Source organism: Vidua macroura, chromosome 6, assembly GCF_024509145.1.
Source record: "Vidua macroura isolate BioBank_ID:100142 chromosome 6, ASM2450914v1, whole genome shotgun sequence".
Taxonomy (NCBI): domain Eukaryota; kingdom Metazoa; phylum Chordata; class Aves; order Passeriformes; family Viduidae; genus Vidua; species Vidua macroura.
This window is the reverse complement of record NC_071576.1, coordinates 55,949,673-55,972,722: the sequence shown is the minus strand read 5'-3', so window position 1 is coordinate 55,972,722 and position 23,050 is coordinate 55,949,673. Positions and strand designations below refer to the sequence as shown.

Genomic DNA, 23,050 nt, shown 5'->3' with positions numbered 1-23,050 from the left:
GGAAAGAGGGTCCTGCTGTGCTCCGAGCAGGCACCCCATGTCGCAGAGAAAGCCAGGAGGATGCGATCACAGCCGGGAGGGCTCGGTCCCGGCCAGGGCCGGGGTCTGGAGTGGAAGCGAATCCGCCTGTTACCTCCCGGCCCTTCCCGGCGCTCCCAGCCCTTTGTTTTAAACAAAGCTTTTTTTGGGGGGAGCCAGGACGTTCCTCTCCCCGCCGAGAGAGCCCCCGCGGCAGCACCCACTCTTGGATGAGGGGCACGAGGGGAAGGGATGAGGGACTCTGGCTGTCGGGTCGCCCCCTCCCCTCCGGCCGCGGCTCCGCTTGGCCCTGGGGGGCTCCCCACGCCCCCCCCCCAATCCACCCAACTCACCCCCGCTGGGCTGCGGGGAACGCCGCGGTCATTGCCAAGGACCCCGCGGGCGCCGGGACGGGGATTGTCCCAACGGGGGAGAATAATCGGGAAGAAAGCGGCTCTGGCACCCGGAGGAAAGGGGCTGGGAGGGTCCCTCCCCGTCCCCGTCCCCGCGTGGAACGGGAGAAGCGAAGCCCTCCCTCGGGACGGAGGGTCCCCCGGGGCTGAGCTGCTGCCGCCGCTCCGGGGGGCTCCGGTTGTGCCGCCAGGACCCCGCCGCGCTCCCCCCGCTCCGCCGCTCACCTGCCGCCGTCCCGGCGGGGCAGCGCCCGCCGCGCTACGGGTGTCCAAGCCGGGGGGGTCCGCGGCCCCCGGACCCCCTCACTCGGCCGGAGGGGAGGGGGCTGGCCGTGCCAGCGAAGAGCCGAGGACCCCCCCCCCCTCCCCGCCCCGCCGCCACCCTTCCCGCACCGGCCGGCCCCATCCCTCCGCCACTCCTCCCCGCTGCCCCGGGGGGGGAAGGAAGGGGGGGCAGGCTGGCACCCCACGCCGGCCCCGGCCCCGCCAGAGGAGCCGCTCCGCCGCACCTCGCCCTGTCCCCCCCGTCCTCCCCTCCCCGGACCCCCCCCTCCGTCCCGTCCCCCCCGTGCTCCCCCCGGGACCGGGCTCTCGGCTCTGTGCGCGGGGAGGAGTAGAGGCGAGAGGGCTCGGAGCGGCAAATGGGAGCCGCAGTCCCGGGCCGGTGTGCGGGACCGCTGCCTGCCCGCCCGGGGACCCCAGAGCACGCACCCAGCGCCCCGGCCCCGCGCCCGTCCCGCATGGAGCTGAGAGCAGGTAGGAGACCCCCCCGCCGAGCGGCACCGGCCCCGCACCGACCCCGCACCGGCCCCGCCGCTGCCCCTTTAACAAAAGCCGGGCGGGAGCCAGAACCGCACGGGGGGCGCAGCGAGGGAGAAAGCAGGGGGTCCCCCCCTTCCTACCCGGCCAGCGGCACCCCGGGGGACCCCCCTCTTCCCTTCCCTCCCCTCCGCCTTCCGCAGCTCCGGGGCGCAGCTCCAGCCTCCCCACCTCTGCCCGGTGCCGGGACCCCGGGGATGGGGATGGGGAAAGGGGGGATAAAGCCGGGGCGGGGGGGAGAAGGAGGGAATGAATGGAGCCCGCTCTTGTGTACAGTTGCATCAAATACATTCTTGAAAGCAACCTGGTTCTGCTTAACACTTGAATTGGGAAAAAAAAAAAAAGAGGAAAGAAGGAGGCAGCAGCTTGGAGAGGGTGGATGCGAGCTCCAGTTTTTTTTTTTTTTTTTTTTTTCCTCTTTTTTTTTTTTTTAATTTTTTTATTCCTGCATTCCTGGACCCCAATCAAAAGAGCAAATCAAGGGAGGTGGAAGGGGGGAACGGCGGCGAGCGAGGCAGCCGGAGTGCGGTGCGAACCCTCCACACCCCAAAAACCCACCCAACCCGACCCGTTTTTTTTTTTTTTTTTTCCACCTAACACCCGAGCGAGCCCAAACCAAAACAAATAGAGACCGAGGGGAAGAAAGAAAAAAAAAAAAAAAAAAAAAAAAAGAAGAAAGCCAGAAACCAACCCAAAAAAAAAAAAAAAAAAACCACCACCCAACCCTGAGCGCGAGCGAAGCAGCGAGCCAGGGCTGAGGCGAGCGGGCGGGCTCGGGGAGCCGAGCAAGAGCCGAGCCCCCCAAAATCCCCCTGCACCCCGACTATGCTAAATGTAACCGGGGAGCTCTCAGGTAAGCCCGCGGCGCTGGGTGCGGGGCGGGGGGCTGCCCCAACTCCCCTGCCTGCATCTGCCGGGAGTTTTTTCCCCTTTCCAAACCGACTGCTGATTTTAATTTGATGTGATTAAAACGTCTGTCTGGCTTTGGGATTGATTTAAGACTTTCCCCTCTGTAGGTTGGGTTGTTGTTCTTTTTTTTTTTTTTTTTTTTTTTTTCCCTTTCTCTCGTTCCCTCTTTTCCATGCATGTTTGTGATTACCAGGGAGGGAACCGCCGCTGAGCACGGAGAATTAAACCCCGGGACCGACAGAGGGGAGGAAAAGGAAAGTCGGTGGGATTTATGGGGGGGCAGGAAGAGTTAGTTTTCCTTGCCCGGGGCTGGATTTCGGGGCTTGACACAGAACGCCGCCGCTGGAGCAGGCGACGTTTCTGCGGGACACAGCAGCGGGAATTTGGGGTGCTGGGAGGGGACGGCTTTGTTCCCTCGGCCCCAGCGGCCACCGGCACCCCCGGGGCAGCTGGGGGGCCGGCCAGCCTGGCGGCACACCGGGACCGGGGGCTCCTCGCCCGGAAAATGCTGGAAAACCCTTAAAAGGTCAAAGTGTGGGCGCCGCCAGGCTTCCCGGGGTCCCGGGCGGCGGGACCGGAGCCGGGGCAGCACGAGGCCGGCGCCGGGTTCGGCTCCAGCTCCCGCGGTGCCGGCGTGACGCAGGACGGGCAAAGCGGGGCGAGCGCCGGGGAACCGGAAAAGCGAGGCCGGGATCCCCGGCGGCTCCATCGCCCTCCCTCGCCCCTTCCTCTCCCCCTTCCCGCTGCCGCCGGGCCCGGCGGACGTGGCCGAACCGGTGGCCCGGCCGGTGCCGAGGCCTGCGGGGACGGGCGGGGAAGGGGACGCCGAGGAAGAGCCCCAGGGCTGGAGCTCGGCCGCCAGGACCCCGTTCCCGTTTTGGGACATCCCCACCCGTGGGCTGCCCGGGTGGCGTCCCTGGCGGGGCTCGGGGACTCTCGGCATCCCCGGTGTCCCCGTGCCTATTTAGCAGGCGGCGCGAGGGCACGGTGGCGGCCGCACATCTGGGCTGCATTAGGCGCAGGCTCCGCAGGGAAATGCGGAGGGCTCTGCTTACAGGGCCGCGCTGGGGGGAGATTTATGCCCTGCTAAGTGGCACCGAGCCCCATAAATCATCCCCCCGCACCCCCCGGGGCTGCAGCGCCAGCGTCCCTGTGCCACCCTCCCAGCACCACCGTCCCAGCGTCGCGGCAGGCTTGTGGGGATGCACTCCTGGATGGGGTATCTGGGATATCTGGGAAGCAGCTGGCCCGGCAGTGTTGTGGCTGCGTGTGGCACGTGGCTTGTGGGTGACAGAGGCGTCCCAGGCTTCACCAGGGTGCTGTGGGGACATCAGGGCATGGCTGTGCCCGCCAGAACTGCTGGTCCCACACTGACCCAGCCAGGCACTGTCCCCGTGGCAGGCGATGCCAACGGTGGCGGCGGGTCTGGAGGTGCCAGGGCATGTCACCCATGGCTCTGCGGTGCCACATGAGCTGGCACCGGGGGTCCCCTGCCCCACTGGAGAGTGGCCAGCCTGGCTCTGTGCCAGTGAACCCCCAGCACGGTGCTGGGGGGGCTGCTGGGCTGTGTGGCTCCATGACCTGCGCCGGGAGAGGCGGGAAGGGATCGAGGTGCCTTGTGAGGCTCCTGGGTGCTGGGCGTGCGTGTCGGGCAGCGGGGTCTGGTTGGGATTAGGGGCCTGCACCCCCCTCGCCGGCAGGGGTGTTTCCATCGCACCACTGGCTGGAGTCGGAGCTGGATGGGAAATCCAGGCCCAGCTAATTACGGCCTCGCTGGAGTCTCCCGTGCGCGGCCGCATTTATAAACACACGGAGGAGACAGGATGTAAACACTCAGCGCCGCGAGCGCAGGCACGGCCCGGACCGGGGGGGACGCGGGGCCACGCGCCCCCTGCACCACCACCCGCTCCTGGCACGGCGGCTTCGCCATGGGATGGATGGGGTGAGATGAGATGGGATGGATGGGATGGAGTGCAGTAGAATGGGATGGATGGGATGGGGACCCGACTGTGGTGGCCGTGGGTGCTGTTGGGGAACAAGGGCACACGTGTTCTTCCTGTTGGAACGCAGGGCATGCTGCGTCTCTGATATCTGGCTGTGGAACGTGAGCATCCTCGTATCCCCACTGTGCCGGCTACACAGGGACGCTGCTGTGCTGTGGTGTCACCTCCCCAGACACAGCGGGGTTAAATGCCAGCAGTGTGGGGACACAGAGGCGTCTGTCCATGAGCCTTTGAGTGTCATCCACTCCAAGCCCCTCAGAGATGGTGGCCACATTGGACTGGGAAACAGCCCGTGGAGGGTTAAGTGGTGCCAGTTGGTGGCCACAGCAGTGGCTGGGGTAGTGGGGACAGGGCTGCTTTGTCCTCTGTGCCACAGTCATACTTGGCCACCGCGAGACCTCCCATGCTGGCCCCAGGAATGGGGCTGCGGGGTGGGATGGGGCTCTGTTCGCCGCTGGACGCCGGCCCATCAGATACGGCAGCTCCCGCCGAGGCGTTGGGGGCCGGCTCGGCTCCGTCCTCTGCCGGGGGCTCTGAGGCCAGGGGGTCTCCCCTTCCCGGCTGCCGCCCCCGCCACCAGGGTTTCGGGAAAGCAGTTCTGGGCGGGCTGTGGTCGCTCAGCCTTCGGTGGCTCTGCCCACAGCATGCCCAGGGAACAGCTCACCATCTCCATGGCCGAATTCCTGCCTCGGCCACTGGCCGGGAGGTCTGGCCAGCACTGCCGCCTGCGCCGCTGGGCGGGTGGCAGGCCAGGGGTCCCGGGTGTCACCCCAAAGGCGGGTGAGCCACGTCCCCGCTGCCACGTGTGCGATGGGTGTCTGTGGCACCACCGGTGTCTCCGGCAGGGTTGTGCTGGCAGAGCAGGGGTGCCGGCTCCCGTGGCCCCCCATCACCCCGGCTCCTCGGGTGTCCCCAGGGCTCAGCGGGTGACCCTGGGCAGGCACGCCATGAGCTGCTTACGTGGGCTGGGAGCATCCTGGCCGCACTCCAGGGCCGGTTTTGAAACCCTCGGGCTCTTCCTCTCCGACGTCACCAGGATCCAGCTGTGCCGGCTGGAGCCTCCCTCCTCCACTGTCTGTGCCGGTGGGTGCCCGGCGCCAGCCGCTGGGACAGAGGTGGGCAAGGGACAGCGAGGCCACCCACTGTGGCTGGGCCATTGTCACCGCTGTACCGTGGTCACCATCACTGCTGTTCCATGGTCACTGTCTCTGCTGTGCCCCAGTCACTGTCACTGCTGTGCCATGGTCACCCTCATTACTGTGCAGTGTCACTTTCACTGCTGTATCGTGGCCACTGTCTCTGCTGTGCCCCAGTCACTGTTACTGCTGTACCAGGGTCACCATTGTCACTGTGCCATGGTCACTACTGCCCAGTGCCATCCATTCTGTGCATCCCACCATTCCCATCCCTCAGACACCCACCTCCATGCCCTTCCTCCATCATCCTCATCCTCATCCTCATGTCTGGGCCACCTGCCCAGGATCCACCGTGGCTCCATCCCAATCTCCCATCCCTGCCATCCCCCCCTCATCCCGCTCCCCGGCTGTGTTTGGTTTGGCACCGGCCAGGCCGGGGCGGGTGTAAATCCCGCCTGGAAACCGGAGCCGGCGGCGGGCGAGGGTCCGGCCAAAGCAAACACCGGGAAGGGGGGGTGTGTGTGCTGTGAGTCACCGCGGGGCCCCCGCTGGCCCCCCCAGCCCACGCTCGCACGCACGCGGGGCCGGCCACACGCTCTGTGCGCCGGAACGCACCGGAACGCGGGCAAGCGGCGGCACGTGCCCACCGTGGGGCACCGGGCGAGCCGGGGCCAGCTGGGGCTGCCACACATGGGCACAGGGGACATGGGGGCACGTTGCGTCGCATGGAGTGTCACAGCGTGGTGTGGTGTGTGCACGGCGTGTCACACGTGGGTGGCACATAACAGAGTGTCCCCCCCATGGGGTATGTGCACAGCACGTTGCACACTTGCCTGGCATGTCCTGTGACTGCCACATGTGTCACACGCCTGTCTGGGAGGTGACACACCTAGGTGGTGTCTCATGCGTGTGTTGTATCACACGTGTGCACGGTGTCACACGTGCATGGTGTCACACGGCTGGAAGCGTCATGTTCCCCACGCCTGTGTGATGCACACACACAAGGTGTATCCCAGGTGTGCACTGGACGTATCCCAGAGGTGTCACAAGTGTCCCGCACACCTCCGGGGTGTATCCCAGGTGTGACGGTGTCCCGCACACCCACAGAGCACTTGCATCCCCCACAGCAGGGCTTGCAGTTTGCAGGACACCCACGGCGGTGAGGCCCTTGTGGCCGGAGCCGGGGTGTCCCCGAGGACCGTCGTGCGTCACCGGCGGCCGGTGACGGGGAGCGGTGACGCGCGGGGGCGCGGGGGGCTACCCGCAGCAGGAGCCCCGCGGTGCCGAGCCGTGCCAGCGGCCGGTCTTTCCCGGGAGGCGCTGCCGGGAAGGCCGGCTGTGGCGAGCCGGGAGTGCCAGCTGGCCGGAGTATCCTGACCGCGGGCCGTGACCTTTGCACGGCCGCCGGGCGGCGGGGCCGCGCTCCCGGGCCGCCCTGACGTCAGGCCGATGACGGGGACCCCGCCGGCGCTTTCCGGTGGCTCCGCAAAGGTCACCCCGCGCCCCGGCCGCTCCTCGGAGCCGCGTCCCACCCCCCGCCCCATATTCCCGGTGCCCCCTCGGCGGGGGTCCCCGCTGGGTGCCCGGGCCGCTCCGGCGTTGGCGGTGCCCAAATATATCCCAGGCGTGTGTCCCGGCGGGAATGCCGCGGCCGCGCTGCTCCAGACCATATAAAGGATTGTTGGTGCAGCCGCGGGCGGGAACGCTCCGAGGGGAGCCGGGGGGTCACCGCGGTGAGGTGGGGGGTTCTTGCTGCTCCAGGGGGGTGCTGAGGTGAGGGGAACCACACCCTCCCCGCCCCCGTGCCTCAGTCTCCCCGCGCTCAGACGGGAGACTTAGGGGTACTCTGCAGGCTCAGCACCGCACACACGGAGACCGAGTGTCCCTGTCACCCCTCCCTGAGGTGCTGTGTGTCCCCCACAGGTGACTCTTGGGGGATCTTCACCTTCCTGTGCGCCGCGCTTTGCAACCTGCCGGCGCTGCCGGCGCTGAACTGCTCCGAGGAGCTGGGCGCCGGCCAGTCCATCCAACAGACGTACGACCTGACCCGCTACCTGGAGCACCAGCTCCGCACCCTCGCCGGCACCTACGTGAGTCCCCACGGGCCCCCCCGGGATATCCACCCCGTGCCCAGCTGCTCCCACGCCGGAGGTCACGGAAATGCCTCATCGCCCGCCGGGCGCAGGGCGGCTCCCGACACCCTCCCCTGGGCCCGTGATTCCGTCATGGGCGCGGGCATCCGCCTCTCCCTCCCCGCCGGCGTCGCCGACTCACGCGGAGGTTCCCCGTCCCTGCCCTGACGTGCCCTCGGCGGTGCCGGCACGTTTGGTGCCAAGCGGTGACGGTGGCACTGCCGGGGCTGTGCTGGCGATGTCCGGCTCGGGCAGAGCGCGGGGGGGACGTGACAAGAGAAGGGAGAGCTGGGATGAGTGGGATGTGTTCGAACGGGGGGCACGGGGGACGTGCAGGCCGGGGACAGGGTGGACACGGAGACATGACCCCTGCCACCCCCTTTCCCTTCCAGCTGAACTACCTGGGGCCCCCCTTCAATGAGCCCGACTTCAACCCCCCGCGGCTGGCACGTGCCGAGCGGGTGCCCAGCGCCACCGTGGACCTGGACCTGTGGCGGGGCCTGACGGACAACGCCCGCCTGGCCGCCAACTACCGGGCCTACAGCCGCCTGCTCTGCTACCTGCGCGTGCTGGACGGGCAGGTGGGCACGGCCGAGCTGCGCCACCGCCTCGCCCACTTCTGCGCCAGCCTCCAGGGGCTGGTGCTCAGCATCGGCGGCGTCATGTCCTCGCTGGGCTACCCGCTGCCCGCCGGCCCCGCCGGGCCACCCGCGCCCCCCGGCGCGCCCGCGGCCCCCAATGACTTCCTGAAGAAGATGGATGATTTCTGGCTGCTGAAGGAGCTGCAGACCTGGCTCTGGCGCTCGGCCAAGGACTTCAACCGCCTCAAGAAGAAGGTGCCGCCCGCAGTGGTCACCCTGCGGCTGGAGGCGAGGGGGTTCTGAGCACCTGCTGGGCTTCCGAGTCCACAGTGCCACCACGGCCACGCAGGTCCCCTCTTCCACCACCAGTGTGCCTTGAGAAATGGGGCTCTTGACCCCCAAACCACCCCACAACCTCATCATCACCTGGCAGTGCCTTGAAAGATGGGGCTCCTGACATCACGTGCCACCACAGCCACCCTGCAGCCCCTCTGTCATCGTCATCATCATCATCATCATACTGTGCCTTAAGGAACAGGGCTTCTGACCCCAAATGCCACCACGGCCACCCCATGTTCCCTGTCTACCACCAGTGTGCTTCGAGAAATAAGGTTCCTGACACCCAAGTGCCACCACAGACACCTCACAATCACACTTTAATCACCGTGCCTTAAGTGAGGGGTTCCAGACCCCAACTGTCACCACCATAGCCACCTCACGTCCCCTCTGTCACCACACTCTGCTGTAAGGGATGCGTCTCCTGACCCCAAGTTCCACCAAAGCCACTCCACGTCCTCTCTTCACCATCAGTGTCCCTTCAAAACTGTCTCCTGACCCTGGAGTGCTGCCAAGGCCACTCCATATCCTTATCATCACCCAGCTGTGCCTTAAGGGGTGGAGTTCCTCACAGGTGCCACCACAGTCACCCCGCAGCCCCTCTGTCACTATGTTGTGTCTTAAGGGACAGGTGTCCCGACTTCCAAGTGCCCCTCCATGGTGCCCCCAACCCCCAGGGTGCCTGTCCCCATCCCTAAAATCTCCAGAGTGGGTGCAAACCCCGCCCATCCCAAAAAGGACCAACGCCCTCTGAGCATAGGAATAAACCCCGCCCCAGCCAGCAGCAAGCCCCGCCCTGGAGCAATAGGCTCCGCCCCAGATGGCAATAAGCCCCACCCACTCTCCTGTGTAGCAAGCCCCGCCTCCTCCCTGAAACAGGCCCCACCCCTTTAGCCCAAGTCCCGCCTCCCCCATGGTTGCCCATCGATGGTGGGGCGAGGCCATGGGGCGCGGCCGCTGTCCCGGTGCGTCTATGAGTGTTTATTTATTGGAGATGTTTATTTATTGGGGTATTTATTGCAGAAGATCTATTCTTGTATGAACGAATAAAAGCCTTTCTCCAGCCCCCTGCCCCGCCCGTGCCGCACCCAGGTGGGGACCGGGGAGAACGGCTCCGTGTGGAATTTGGGATGTTCCCATCGGTGCCATCAGTGGGGATCAGCGTGAACGGGACCGAGCTAAGCTCAGTGTTGGGACTGGGGTGTTCCCCTCTCTCACAGGGTGGGGATCCAGGCCACCCTGTGCCCAGGTAACCCCACCCCGAGGACAGGCCCCCCTCACCTTGGCACCCCCTCCCTGGGCACTACTTTGGGGTGCCCAGGATCAGGTAGAAGGTTCCGGGCTGTGGCACGAAGCCGACGGCTTGCAGGGCGTGCAGCGAGGCCGTGTTTTGGGGCAGCACGGAGCAGTAGATGGGGAAGCCGCGGGCGTGCAGCTCCCGGCCCAGCACGGCCAGCGGGAGCCCGGTGAGGCCGCGCCCGCGCCAGGCGGGCACCGTGTAGCCGTGGCGCAGGCAGCCCTGCCCGTCCAGCAGGCTCCAGGACACCGGGCGGCCGCGCGGGCCCAGCAGGCAGGCGGAGGGCAGCGTCCGCACCAGCCCCAGCAGGAACGCCCGGCTGCGGGCATTGCCCCCCTGGGCCCACGTGGCGTTGAGCAGCGGGACGTGGGATGGGGACACGGGCGCCAGGCGCAGGCCCGGGGGCATCCTGCAACGGGGCATGGCAGAGTGGGGAATGCTGAGCCCTGGTCCCAGCTGGGATAGCAGGTGGGATGGGATTGGGAACCCCTGTGCCACCCAGAGATGGAATCTGGGACCCTTATGCCACCCAGGAGTGGGACTGGGGACTCCTGTGCCACACAGTGAAGCCACTCATGTCACCCAGTGATCCCTGTGCCATTCAGGCAAGTGCTCAGGGACCCCTGTGCCACCCAGGGGTGTGCTCAGTGATCCACTCATGTCACCCTGTGCCTCTCAGGGATGTGCCTGGGGACTCCCGTGCCACCAAGAGAGGTGAATTTGACCCCCCTGTGCTACAAAGAAACGTGGCAGGTCTCCGTGTGCCACCCAGGGATGTGACTTGTCCCTCAGTGCCCATGTGCCCCCCATGTCCCATGTCCCCCCAGTGCCCCTCACTCACTGCCTGCGGGGCTGGGGGGGCTCAGGGCTCATCAGTGCCCGGTATCGGATCGTCTCCACCTTCAGCCCCCTGGCACTGGCCACCTCCTGCACAGCCTCATCCAGCCCATCCTGCATCCCTGGGACACCCTGTCAGTCAGACAGGGGACCCAGATGGAGGGTAGAGGAGCCCTGTGTCCCCTCAGTGCCATCCTTACCCAGAATCTGGAAGGCTCTTTCCTGGGTCACCGCCTCAGTGCCCTCCAGCACTGCCTGCAGGGCTCCCTTGTCCCGGTAGAACACAGACAGCTGGTTGGTGTAGTAGTCCCTGGGGTCCCTGTGGTCCTGGGAGGGACATGGAGCTGAGGGTGGCACCCCAATTGCCAGGCCCCTGGGGTGTGGGGTGCTGCTGCCAGGGCAGGGGCACACAGGGCAGCACCTCTGGGCGCAGGCGGGTCAGGACAATGCCGAAATGGGGCCAGGAGTCCACCAGCACCTCGTGGGAGGCCGGGTTCCCCCTGGCCACCGTCATCACAGTTCCCAAGACCTGCACGACAAGGTCATTGTCACCTGTAGGACAGGGGAGAGGGGACAAAGGGGTGCCCAGAGCCCCTCTGGGCCCCTTACCCGCAGGGGAGAGGGAGCAATAGCATCCCCGGGGTCTGCAGCAGGGCAGGGGAGAGGGGACAGGGGGGTCCTTGTCATCACCAGGGCAGGTGGGGAGGCAGAGGGGTCCCAGAGTCCTCATCACTGGCAAGGCAGGGGAGAGGGGACAGGGGACAGGGACAGAGGGGTCCCAGGAATCAGCAACACTGACAGGACAAGGGTGAGGGGACAAAGGAGTCCCCAAGGTCCTCACCACTGGCAGAGAGGGAGGGAAGGAGGGAGGGAGGGACAGAGGGGTCCCCAGGGACTCTGTCACCAGCAGGACAAGGCAGAGGGGACAGAGGGATCCTCGGGGTGGCTGTCACCGGCAGGGTGGTGGGCAGGCTCTTCCGCAGGGTCTCCTCCAGGAGCTGCAGCTGGGCTGGGCACCTCAGGATCAGCATGGCTTCGTGACCGTGGGGCAGGTGGTGACACCGAGGATCCGTGGGGAGCTGGTGGCACTGGGGCAATGTCCCAGAGCGTCCCAGCTGAGCACCCGTCCTCAGGCAGCCATAGGGCTGGCCCAGTGCCCAGTGTTCAGCAGGATGGACCCTGCCCGCTGCCCCCCAAGGCAGGGGGCACTCGCTGGCCCATGACAGCTGGTGGTAACCATTGTCACCGTGTGCCACACAGTCTCCAGACTCCCACTCCACAGCTCCCTGGAACCCACAGACTCAGGACTGTTGCAGGGTGAGTGCTGGAGGAGATGGGGACCATGGGGAAAGGGATGGGGACAGGGACAGGGGCCATGCCTGGTGGCCCTGTCCCCCTGTTACTGAGGGTCTCTCAGCAGGACAATGAAGATCCTGAGGTGCTCAGCCCAGCTGCAGCACCTGGAGGGGATCCTGAGGAAGAGCCTGCCCCTCGCCCTGCCGGTGATGGGGACCCCACTGTCACCCCTGCCCTGTGCCATGATAGGGACCCCCACCCTACACTGCTGTCACCCCTGCACTGTGCCATGACTGGGACACCAGTGTCACTCATCTGTTGCTGTGATGGTGACCCCAATATCCCCCTCGCCTTGAGGGGGACCCCAATACCACCCCCACCCTTTGCCCTCCTGGTGATGGGGACCCCTGTGTTATTAGGGACCCTTTTGCCACCCTATCCCCACACCTGCCCCCCTCCCATCAGCTCTGACCCCATATCTACTCCCATAATTCCCCTAGCTCTGACCCCACATGTGCCCCTCTGTCCCCCATATCAAGCCCCCATCCCTGACCCCCATCTGTCCCCTCCTTGTCCCTCACTGCTGACGCCCTTTTCCCCCAGGTCTTCGGGGCAGTGCTGAATATCAACCGGGGCAACCCTGGCCACTTTGAGGTGCTGGTGGACAAGTGGCCTGAATTTGGTGCTGTGCTGGCCAGGCCCAGCGGAGAGGTGGCCAGTGGGGACATGAGGCACTGCAGGAGGGGGGTGACACGGTGCCCTGGCACGTGCCAAGTGTGCTCAGAGCACCCGTGGGTGCCCCTAGGTGCCGGTGAACGACGGCTACTGGAACACGCAGGCAGCGTTCTACTGGGACCTGGGGGCGTACCGGGCGCTGCTGGAGACCCCCGGCTGCCTGCGCTGGGACGCCGCCTTCACCCTCATCGGTGGCCTGGGGACACCGGGGTCCTGGGAGGGTCCTGGGGAGGGACTGGGCATGCTCTGGGCAGCACTGGGAGCATGGGACACCGGGGAGAGCTGTTGGAGGCAGGGAGGAACTGGGAGGTACTGGTGGAGGGAATTGGGAGTGCTGGGGGACACTGGGGTTGGGTGTTTGGGTGCTGGGGAGCACTGGAAGCCTGATTTGGTGTGCTGGGCTGGGGTTTGATGGGTGATACCAGTGGGAAGTGTTGGGGTGGGATTTAGGGGTGCTGGGGAGCACCAGGGAATTGCACTGCTGAGCACCCTGGAAGCAGGGTTCAGGGGGGTACTGGGGTTAGACTTGGGGATGCTGGGGGCACTGGGAAGCATTGCAGCTGGATTTGTGGGTCCTCGGGGACACTGGGGAGCGCTGGGTTTGGACTTGGGCATTCTGGGAGCAGGATTGGGGTACTGGGCACACTGGAAGCAAGGATTTGGGTGCTGGGAATAGAGACTGGGGTTGCAGGTAGCCCCTGGGGACACTGAGGAGGACACTGGGGTCACACAGAGGGGCTGGGGACAGGGATGGTGGGGTACAGGGGGAACAGGACCCCCTGACATCCCCTTCCCCAGGGCTACAGGACGGGCTGGCCACGGTGTCCCAGGACCTGGCAGGGAGGAAGGGTGTGGAGCTGGACATTGTCGAGTACTACTCCTACTGGCACCCTGACCCCAGCACCATGCCTGAGCCCCGGTGAGAGCCCCCCACCCTTGTCCCCACACGGGGACACCCCTGAGCCCCCCACTGACCCCTGCCTCGCCCAGGCCAGCCCCCGGGGTGCGCGTGGGCTCCTTGAGCCCCTCACATGTAGACCTGCTCAACGACACGTGGCCCTACGGGGGGAACGCCCGCAGCCGGCGCTTCCTGGCTGAGATTTTGGGGCGCTTCCCGCAAGTCTGCCTGCAGGACGGCAGCGGGCAGCCCATCGCCTGGGTGCTGACGGATCATTTCGGGACGGGCACCCACAGCTACACCCTGCCCGAGCACCGGCGGCGCGGCCACATGCAGGTGGCACTGACGCTGGCGGCGCAGCGGGCACACGCCCGCGGGTTCCCCACGTTCGGGCACACGGCGCTGGGGAACCGGCCCATGCAGCAGCTGCAGGAGCTGCTGGGCCACCAGCGCCTGCCCGGGGTCTGCCGCTACATCCTGCACAATCCCGGCCTGGACAGGGACGGGCCCTGAGGGCTTGATGTCCCCTGTCTGTGCCAGCCTCAAATTAAACAGCTGTGTGGAGTCTCTGATGGCTGCTGTGGGGTTTTGTGTCCCCCCAGCACTGACCGTTACAGCGGTGGCACAGATTGGTGGCTCACGTGTCACCACCGAGGTACACAGCTGGGTCCCCTGAGAGTCACCCCGTTCTGGGGCACGCATCTCGGTTATTCTCAGTTCCCCAAGGGGGGGCTGAAAGCCTCAGGCAAATCTGCACTGGTGGCACCTGCAGTGTTACCCCCTCAACCGGGGCGGTGTCACCGCAGCTCGGGGCAGGCACTGGAGGGACAGACAGTGACACATAGGACAGAGTGGGACAGGGCAGAGGGTGACAGTGTCACAGCGTGAGTCATGGTTTGGGGGGCTGAAGGGGACAGACAGAGGGGTGACAGTGATGGGGGAGTGCTGGGATGGAGGTGACAATGTCCAGGGGGACGGGAGAAACCACAGGGCTGACAGTGCCTGACATGATGGGGGTGACAGGGGTGACAATACCAGAGGGTAGTGGGCATAACTGGGGGATGGCAGTGCCTGGGGTGACAGTCACTGACACGGGTGACAGTGCCAGGGGAACAGGGAACACTGGGATGGAGGTGACAGTACCCTCGGGGTGACAGGAACTGCCGCAGGGGTGACAGTGCGGCTGCTGGCAGGGACAGCATGGGGGGTGACAGCACCCGGGGACAACTGGGGGGTGCCATAGCATGGGGGCGGGGGACCGGGACCACCGCGCGGGTGGCAGTGGGCCAGGGTGCCCACGGCCGCTTCCCCAGCCGGGCCCCGCCGCTTCCGCCCGGCCATGGGCAGGGCGGGTCCCTCCGCCCCTCCCGCTGGTTCCCGGTATTGGCGGGTCCCGCCCGGTTCCCGGTATTGGCGGGGCCGTGCCAGCTCCATGTCGCGCAGGCCCATGGAGCAGCCCCGGCGGATCACGGACTCCTTCCCGCGGCGGCGGCGGCGGGGCCCGGGGCGGCCCCCGGGCAGGCTTAAGGACAAGAAGGACAAGGACAAGGACAAGGTGCAGCTGAAGGTGCGGGACTGTCCCCGCGCCCCCTCGCAGCCCCCCCCGGACCCGGCGCTCATGGAGATGTTGCGGCGCTTCGACCTCTCCTGGGAATACGGACCCTGCACCGGTTAGCGCCCCCGTTTCCCCGGTTGTCCCGGTTGTCCCGGTGGCCCCGGGCTTCCCCCGGCCCGGCTGAGCCCCCGGTATCCCGCAGGGATCACCCGCCTGCAGCGCTGGGAGCGGGCACAAGAGCTGGGGCTGAGCCCCCCCGGCCCCATCCGTGACGCCCTCCTGGAGCACCGGGACAACCCCGATGTCACCTACAGGTGGGTGTGGGATGGGATGGGATGGGATGGGATGGGATGGGATGGGATGGGATGGGATGGGATGGGATGGGATGGGATGGTTGGGGGGCACAGGGCATCCTCTCCCGGTGCCCCCCACCCTTCCCGCTGACCCCGTTGTGCCCCCGCAGCCTCTGGCACGAGTACGAGCTCTGAGCTGCCGCGCCGAGGGAGTGGGGGAGCCATTCCCGACGCCCCCAGACCCTGTTCCAGGGACACCGGGTGGATTAAAGCTGGTGTGAACGAAGGAAAGGGTGCCGTGTGCTGTCTGGGGGGCACGGGTGGGGTGAAGCCCTTGGGGTGCAGGGGGAGGGCAGGGAGTTTCATGCCCCCCCAAAAAAGCCAGGTGGGGTGTCCAGTCATACAGTTTAATGCCACCCAACTGGTGGCATTTCTCAGCAGGGAGAAAAATGTGTTCTTGGGTGGAGAAAGGGAGGTGGGATTTTTTGCCCCAGGAATGGGGTGAAAAAATGAAGAATGAGGTATAAAATCAGGTGAAAGTGAGCACAGGGGGCCAAGGCAGGTGGCTGTGGATGGTGGGGATGCCCTGCAGTGGGGTGGGAAGAGTGACAGTGTCCTGTGGGATTCATATGTTTACTAGCCCTAATTATCAGCTTTGCTGTGTGCAGAATCATAAATAACAGGATGTGTCTGTTAATTATTCAGGTTTTTGATGACTTAATTCACCAGCTCTTTCTCTTGTTTCATCAATAAAATAAAGTTTCTATCTGTGGTGGGTCTAGCGTTCATTAAATGCTAGAGCACCCACTAGAATATATTTAGTTATTTTTTGTTGATTGTTTTGGTGCTTTTTATTAACTTTAATTTTGGGGATATGGGTATTTATATGGTGGACTTTTATAGGCAGTCTTTTTATCTTGGTAGTGATGTCTTTTTAATTTTTAGCAGTCTAAATTTTTTTTCATGCTGCTAATTTGACTTTTAAAATTTTTCAAGCTTTCCTCACACACTGAGTACTGGATACTATTTATGAATTAGTGTAGAGGTAGAGTTTTGACTTCAGTGGAGCATTGGAGCCGGCAATAACCTGGGATAAGGTGGGATGGGGTGGGATGAGGTGGGATGGGGTGGGATGGGTGAGGGCCACCCACAACTCCCATCCCACTCGCACTGCAGGCTCCCGACCCTCTGGATTGTGTTATCCAGCTGGATCTGGTCCTGCTATTGGAGCTGCAGTCCCTTGGATATCTTCTACAGACAGGACATAATTCCTCTGCTAGGCACAGGATGGAGGTGTTTGGGTGGACCACCAAACATCCCACACCCAGCCAACCCAGGGTTGTGCCCTCCTGGTGGGAAGAAGGAGGGAGATTCCCATGCTCCTTCCTTGGTAGAGGGTCAGTCACAACCTGGTGGGTGTTCCAGGAAAGGGGGAAGTGTTTGGGATGGCTCCAGCCACAGGTACAGCCCAAGGAGATGGAGATGGACAGCAGCAGCCTCAGGGGCAGTTCCAGCCAGGAACCTCCTTCCTGGGAGAGTGGGTTTAGGTGGGATTTTGAGGGTGTGGTGGTGAGGGTGAGGGTGGTGAGGCCATGGTACAGATTGCCCCGAGAAGCTGTGGCTGCCCCAGCCTTGTAAGCGTCCCAGGCCTGGTTGGATGGGGTGTGAAGCAGCCTGGGCTGGTGGAAGGTGTCCTGTGGGTCAGGGGTGACGTAACATGAAGCGACACCATGGTGGGAGGGGGTTGATGCCATCTCATGGGGTGGCAGGGGGAGCACCCGGCTTTCCCCTCCACCATGGTCACAGCGAGCTGCGGGCTCTCTGTGTGGTTCAGTCCTCCGCTGCCGGGCCTCGGGTCCCGCTTCCAGCACCAACTCCAGCCCTGATTCCACTCCAGGCGCCAGTACAGGCCTAGGCCGCGACGGTTGCCATGGCAACACGGAAGTTGTTGTTCTCGCGCAAAGGCCGCCGGGACTTGTAGTTTTCTCCGTGGTGCACAACATGGCGCCGCTGGGACCCTGTGCCCGCCCGGTGCCCCCAAAGCGTTCACTCCGGCCCCTGTTGACAGCAGCCCACCCTCCAGATCCTCAGGGTCACAAAGCCATCAGGAACTGCCATTTCCACACTTTATTGCCAGTGCAGGAGCGGTGTCCGTGTTTGTGCGTGTGGGGCTGAGGCAACTCCCAGCCCCAGAGTGTGGGCGGGGCGTGGGCGGGGCATGCCGGGTCGACGGCCACGCCCCCAGGCGTAGACCACGCCCCTCCCTTGTTGCTATGGCAGTGAGGAGGAGCTGTCCCATGCCTACCAAATTAGGGAATGGGTTCATCCGTGTGGGCGTGGCCAAGTGCATGGGTGTGGCACTGGGTGTAGCTCTCACTATGGGTGTGGTCACAAAACGGGGCGGGGCCACCATCCAGGCTGGCCTGGCGCACCACCCGGCGCGGGCGAGACGAGGGTCGTGACCTCGGGGAGGGACCCTCTGCTTCCTCCGTGGCCTCAAATACCTGAGAGGGGACAGCAGGGTCATCCCATGCTGCTGTCACCTCACAGCTGGACCCCCCATCCCGCCCTGAGCCCTGCTCACCTCCCCGGCCAGGGGCTCCCCCAGCAGCTCGGGGGGCTCGGGGGTCTCCAGCAGGCTGATGCTCCGCATGACAGAGCACAGGGAGATGCGGGGGCGCCGAGAGGCCCCCAGCAGCCCCCCACCAGCTGCCTCCTCCTCGGAGGGCTGTGGGGACGCTAGCGGGGAGGACAGCGGGGAGGACAGTGGGGACACGCCACTTGTGTCCCTCGAGGTGTCCTCTTCAGTGTGCGGCGCCTGCTCGGCTGCCCGGGGCTCCCACAGGCTGCTGTGCCGGCTGCCACAGACCTGTCAATCAGCACCCGGCCACTCCCCCTGGTGGGAGCCACACCCATTTGGCAGGGTGGAGTTCCCGTGGGCTCCTCCCCCACAAAATTTCCCACACCTTTCCAGGTAGGGCACGGCCTCAGAAGCCCCACCCACTCCCTGCAAAGGGGTGTAGTCCCAACAGCCCCCACCCTCTTATCCATAGGGGTGTGGTTATGCCAGACCCCACCCACATGTCCCCACCCACCTGTCCCCACCCTGTCCCCACCCACCTGGCGCTCAGGATGCCCTGGTAGAAGTCGAGCTGGCGCATGAAGCCGGGGTTGGGCAGGACGCCGGGCCGGCAGTGCCGGACGTGCCGCAGCGCCCGCTCCAGGGGCCACCCGAACTCCTTCATGGCGTAGGCCAGCACCGTGGCTGCCGAGCGGCTCAGCCCCATCCGGCAGTGCACCAGCGCCCGGCCTCCCGCCGCCCTGTGGCACCCACGGCTGGCACCATGGCACGGGCGCGCTCGGGGGCAGAGCTCCCAGTGTCCCCCAGCCACCCCGGAGTCACCAGGGACACCGTGTCCACAGAGCTCCCAGTGTCCCCCAGCCGTCCCAGGATCCCCAGGGCTGCCAGCATCCTCCAGCCATCCCCATGTCCCCAGCCACCCCACTGCTCCCCAGGATCCCATGCCCCAGCACTCCCCAGCTCCCAGTGCACCCCAACACCTCAGTCATCAAGACCCCTCCCCATGTCCCCCTCTCCCCTGCCCCACTTCCAGCCCCTGTGCCCTCGGTGTCCCCCGTGGTGTCACCCCCCGTGCCCACTGACCGGACGCGGGAGAGGAACAGGAAAGTGTCGTTCCAGTGGGGCAGGAGCTCGGCCGCCTCCTCGTCGTACACCCGCACGTTCATGTACGTGAACAGCGCCGGGAAGAAGTTGTCGATCTCCCGCGCCACGTTCAGGATGTGGGTGACCCTGCGGCAACACGAGTGACGCCCCAGGGGCGGCCCATGGTGACCCCATGCCACCCCACGACGCTGCCACCCCACGCTCACCTATTCTGCTGCAGCTCCTCCAGGTTGGCTGCGTTCCACTCGGAGCCCTGTGTGGTGACGGCGGTGAGGGGAGGGGACGCTGCCACCCGCCCCGCCCGCCGTGCCCGCGCCGCTGCCCACCAGGAAGAGGTGCGGGAAGACACGGGAAGGCCGATCCATCTGCGCCAGCACCAGCAGCATCTCGTTGTCAATGAAATCCTTGTGCTCGGCCAGGCTGTGCCCCGTGCGCCGCTCCAGCTCCTCCCGCACCTGGGCACCACCCTGGGTGAGGGACGGCCCTGCCCGGCCCATCCCGTCCCCAGGACACTCTGCCACCCAGGTGTCACCCACCTCCTTGGACGTGACGTTCTCCAGGTCGGCGGTGGCCATCACCTCCCGCAGCAGCGCCCGCACCGCCTGCTCCGACAGCTCCGGCGTGGCCGGCCTGGCACCGGCACCGCCTTGTCACTGGTGTCCCCTGCCCCACCCCGGCCGCGCCCTGCCAGGCGCAGCAGCGATTGGCCAGCGGGCTGCGGGGCGTGGCAGGGGCGCCACAGGGACCTTACCGGAGAGGCGTGGGCGAGGCGGGGCGCACGGACTCGAGGTCGGCCATGGCCAGCCACTCGTTGAGGCAGCTCTGCTCCGAGCCCAGCGCCGCCGCGTAGCCGCGGGCCCAGGCCAGCGCGGGGCCGCCGGGGATGTGCCCGCCGCGGGCCGCGTCCTCGCAGGCGCGGTGCAGCTCCTGCAGCACGGCCCTGCCGCACAGCACCTGCCACCCCTGCACTGCCACTGCCACCCCGGCACCACCCCGACAGCTGTGTCCCCCTCCCTGGCTGTCCCCAGCGTGTGGGTGTCACCCAAACCCTCCCCAGCTCCTTCCCCGTGTTTGTGCCCAGGTGCCCGTGGTGGTGCCCATGGTGATACCAAATCCCCTGTGCCCACATCCCCGTGTCCAGCGTGGTGCCCACATCCCCATGCCCAGGATGGTGAGAGCATCCCTTGTGTCCCCAGCAGTGCCACATCCCCCGTGTCTGCTGTGCAGCTGAGATCCCCTGTGCCCCTGGCTGTGCCCATGTCCCCAGTCCCCGAGGTGGTGCCCACCCCCCTTGTGCTCACAATGCCACCCACAGCCCCCATGCCCAGCGTGGTCCCCAGCGTGCCCCCCATAGCCACGCCCAGGCCTGGCTCACCACATGGTCTGCACAGAGATGGGCTTGAAGATGCGCGTCTGTCCCCCCGACGTCACGCTGAACCCCCTGGGCATCATGGGGACACACGTGGGTCAGGGTGGGCACCCCGACCCCTCTAAGCCCCTCCCTGTCCCAAAATTCTGTCCCACCCTTACCCGTCGCCGTCGAGGAACACCTGGGTGTCGCTCCAGAGGGGCAGCACCATGCCCAGGGTGCAGCGGGTGGCCCTGGGGCAGGCAGAGGTCAGGGGGTGCCGACGCCTCCCCGGGCCCCCCCCGCCCCCCGCTCACCCCTCGTGGGCGAAATCCACTCCCAGCAGCGCCGTCTCCGCCTCGGCTCCCGCCTCCTCCGGCCGCACCAGCAGCAGGTACCGCACCCGCCGCGGCCGCGCCGACTCCAGCCGCACCGCCTGCCGGAAAGGCGGGCATCGCAGGGGGGTCTGCCCTTCCCAGTGCTCCCACTGACCGGGAGGAGCATCAGGCTGGGCCGTATCCCCTCCTCATCACTTCTCATTCCATCCCTATCTCCATCCCATCCTATCCTATCCCCATCCCATCCCTATCGCATCCCCTCCGTGTTCCTGTTTCAATCCCAATCCTGTCCTGTCCTATGCTATCCCCATCCTGTCCCCACCTTCATTCCATCCCATCCCCATCCCCAGCCCAGCCCATCCTGTCCCATCCTGTAAATTTTCTCTCCCCGTCTTGTCCCCATCCATATCCCATCCCCATCCTGGCCCCGCTCCTGACCCCATCCATCTCTTTCCCTGTCCCCATCCCATCCCCACGTTCCTGCAGGGGGGGATCCATGTCCTACCAGCCGGATGGCGTCCTGGGGGCGCAGCAGCTGCATCATGAGGTGCAGGTGCTGCTCCTGCTGTCCCGGGGCCTGGCAGGGGGGCTTGGCCGGGGGGGGCTCGGCTGGGGGGGGCTCCTCCGCGGGCAGGAGCCGCGCAGCCCCCTTGACCATGACGAAGCTCTGCCTGGGAGGCAGGAGGGTCCTGAGCACCCAGGGCACCCCCAGAGTGCTCCCCCAAGGGGGTGAAACTGTGTCTCCATCCCACCCCGAGGTTTTGGAACCCCCTCTCACCGTCGCTGCAGTTGGCCACGTCTGGGAGCATCTTCCTCCTGCAAATTGGGAGGCAGTTCCTGGGGGAAATGTGACCCCAGGGTACGGACCCAGCTCGGGGGTCCCACAAGCTCCCACCAGGACGGACACCGCAGTCCAGTGACCTCCTAAACCCACCCCCACACCCACTGAATAGTGTGGGCCCCACAAGGGGGCATGGGGACCCTTTGAGGGTCCCACTGTGGAGATGGATCCCTGGGGACCCCCCTCGGGATGGCAGTGGGGGTGTCCTGCCCCTGTGCCCCCCATCCCTGGCTGGGTGAAAGCGCTGGAAGGGGAGGCCTGGGCTGAACACCCAGAAAGGCCCAGTGGTTACTGGGGGGGGGTGGCACTGGAGGACACTGGGACAGCAAAGGGACTGAGAGAGCGTGGCAAAGTGAGTGGGAGCAACTCGGGACAAACACTTCCATCCACACCCCCATATTCCTCCCTTGGCTGTGGGGAAGCCCCAGCCGGGAGTACGGGAAACTCCAACGCGTGCTGAGGGCAACTCGGCTCCCAGTAAACTCCCAGTAAAGTCCCGTCGGAAGCGCCTGGGATGACCCCGCACCGGCAGCGACCGGAGCGACCTTCACCCCTCCACCTCCGCGCTGGCACCGCCCGGACAGCGGGACCTTCCGCACTGGGGACCTTCCGGAGCACCGGGAACCCCCGGGGCACCGAGAAACCCCCGCGCAGCCCGTACTCCCCGCACCGGGATCCCCCGGACCGGCCCATTTCCCCAGGGCACCGGGACCCGCAGGAGCTCCGGGACTCCCCGGCCCACCCCGTGCCCCCCCCACCGGGGCCCCCGCGGCTCTGGGACTGCCCGTACTCCCCCGGGAGCCCCCGTGCCAGCCCGCTCCGGGACCTCCCGGGGCTCCGGGCCCCCCCAGCCCGGCCCCCGTGCCGTCCCTGCCGGGATGCCCCGTCCCCGCCCGCCCCGCTGCCGCACTCACCGCGGGGCCCCCGGCGGAGCCCCCCGCCCGCCGCACCGTCACCAGCGCCATGCCCCGCCGCGCCGCCCCCCCGCACCAGGAAGCGCCGCCGCTGCCCCGCCCGGACGGGAACGGGAGCGGGAGCGGGAGCGGGCACGGCCCCGGGCACGTCCCGGCACGGCACGGCTCCCGCCGCCGGGGGAACACCGCAGCCGGGACCCCCAGAGCGCCCTCCCTCAGAGCGGCACCTCCCCGGTGCCCCGGAGCCCCCCCGGGCCCCACATCGGTGTGGACAGGGCAGGATTGACACTCCAGCACTTGAGACACCCCCAGATCCTCCGAAAGTGGGAACCATCCGAGGATCCCCGGCTCTTGGGACCCTCCCCCAGGCGCCCAAAACGTGTGATGCTTTCCCCAGATCCCCAAAAACTGTGGACCCCCCGAGGGACCCTGCACCTGGGACACCCCAGGTTTAGCCAGTGGGAATGCTCCAAGTGTCCCCGGCAGCTCACCCCCAAAGAACCTCTTGTGACCCCAGGGGTCCCCAGCCAAGCCCCCCTCCCTGGGCAGGGGTCCTTTCCCATGTAATATAAACAAAATAAACCAATCCCTGGGCCAGGAATGGGGGCACTGGGCCGGATTTGGGGCGAGCTGAGGAGGAGCAGCCCACTAGTGCCACCCACACGC

At 66.1% G+C, this 23,050-nt stretch overlaps 5 protein-coding genes across 5 annotated transcripts; 3 read left to right on the top strand and 2 right to left on the bottom strand.

The window, feature by feature from the left end:
• The first annotated feature begins 1,990 nt into the window (after positions 1-1,990).
• Positions 1,991-9,489, top strand: CLCF1 (cardiotrophin like cytokine factor 1). The gene is made up of 3 exons (XM_053980300.1): positions 1,991-2,103; positions 7,222-7,388; positions 7,823-9,489. The coding sequence occupies exons 1-3, from the start codon at positions 2,076-2,078 to the stop codon at positions 8,312-8,314; spliced, it is 687 nt and encodes a 228-aa protein (XP_053836275.1). The 5' UTR covers positions 1,991-2,075; the 3' UTR covers positions 8,315-9,489.
• A 67-nt stretch (positions 9,490-9,556) lies between these two features.
• On the bottom strand, positions 9,557-11,512 carry LOC128808775 (glycine N-acyltransferase-like protein 3). The gene is made up of 5 exons (XM_053980299.1): positions 11,435-11,512; positions 10,903-11,010; positions 10,682-10,808; positions 10,486-10,603; positions 9,557-10,053 (listed from the first exon to the last, which is right to left on the bottom strand). The coding sequence occupies exons 1-5, from the start codon at positions 11,510-11,512 to the stop codon at positions 9,651-9,653; spliced, it is 834 nt and encodes a 277-aa protein (XP_053836274.1). The 3' UTR covers positions 9,557-9,650.
• Positions 11,513-11,841: 329 nt separating this feature from the next.
• LOC128809145 (glycine N-acyltransferase-like protein 3) lies at positions 11,842-14,021 on the top strand. The gene is made up of 5 exons (XM_053980869.1): positions 11,842-11,983; positions 12,381-12,488; positions 12,583-12,703; positions 13,311-13,431; positions 13,503-14,021. Exons 1-5 carry the CDS (start codon positions 11,906-11,908, stop codon positions 13,921-13,923), a joined length of 849 nt encoding a protein of 282 aa, XP_053836844.1. The 5' UTR covers positions 11,842-11,905; the 3' UTR covers positions 13,924-14,021.
• A 741-nt stretch (positions 14,022-14,762) lies between these two features.
• POLD4 (DNA polymerase delta 4, accessory subunit) lies at positions 14,763-16,075 on the top strand. Its single transcript, XM_053980472.1, has 3 exons — positions 14,763-15,080; positions 15,168-15,279; positions 15,429-16,075. The coding sequence occupies exons 1-3, from the start codon at positions 14,843-14,845 to the stop codon at positions 15,451-15,453; spliced, it is 375 nt and encodes a 124-aa protein (XP_053836447.1). The 5' UTR covers positions 14,763-14,842; the 3' UTR covers positions 15,454-16,075.
• A 182-nt stretch (positions 16,076-16,257) lies between these two features.
• SSH3 (slingshot protein phosphatase 3) lies at positions 16,258-22,435 on the bottom strand. Its single transcript, XM_053981551.1, is given in 17 exon segments — positions 16,258-17,078; positions 17,081-17,115; positions 17,118-17,137; positions 17,139-17,791; positions 17,843-18,116; positions 18,379-18,579; positions 18,923-19,069; positions 19,150-19,196; positions 19,270-19,398; positions 19,480-19,573; positions 19,695-19,883; positions 20,319-20,384; positions 20,474-20,545; positions 20,609-20,727; positions 21,135-21,300; positions 21,408-21,445; positions 22,385-22,435. Coding segments are annotated over 17 exon segments (3,087 nt in total). The 3' UTR covers positions 16,258-16,292.
• Positions 22,436-23,050: the final 615 nt, after the last annotated feature.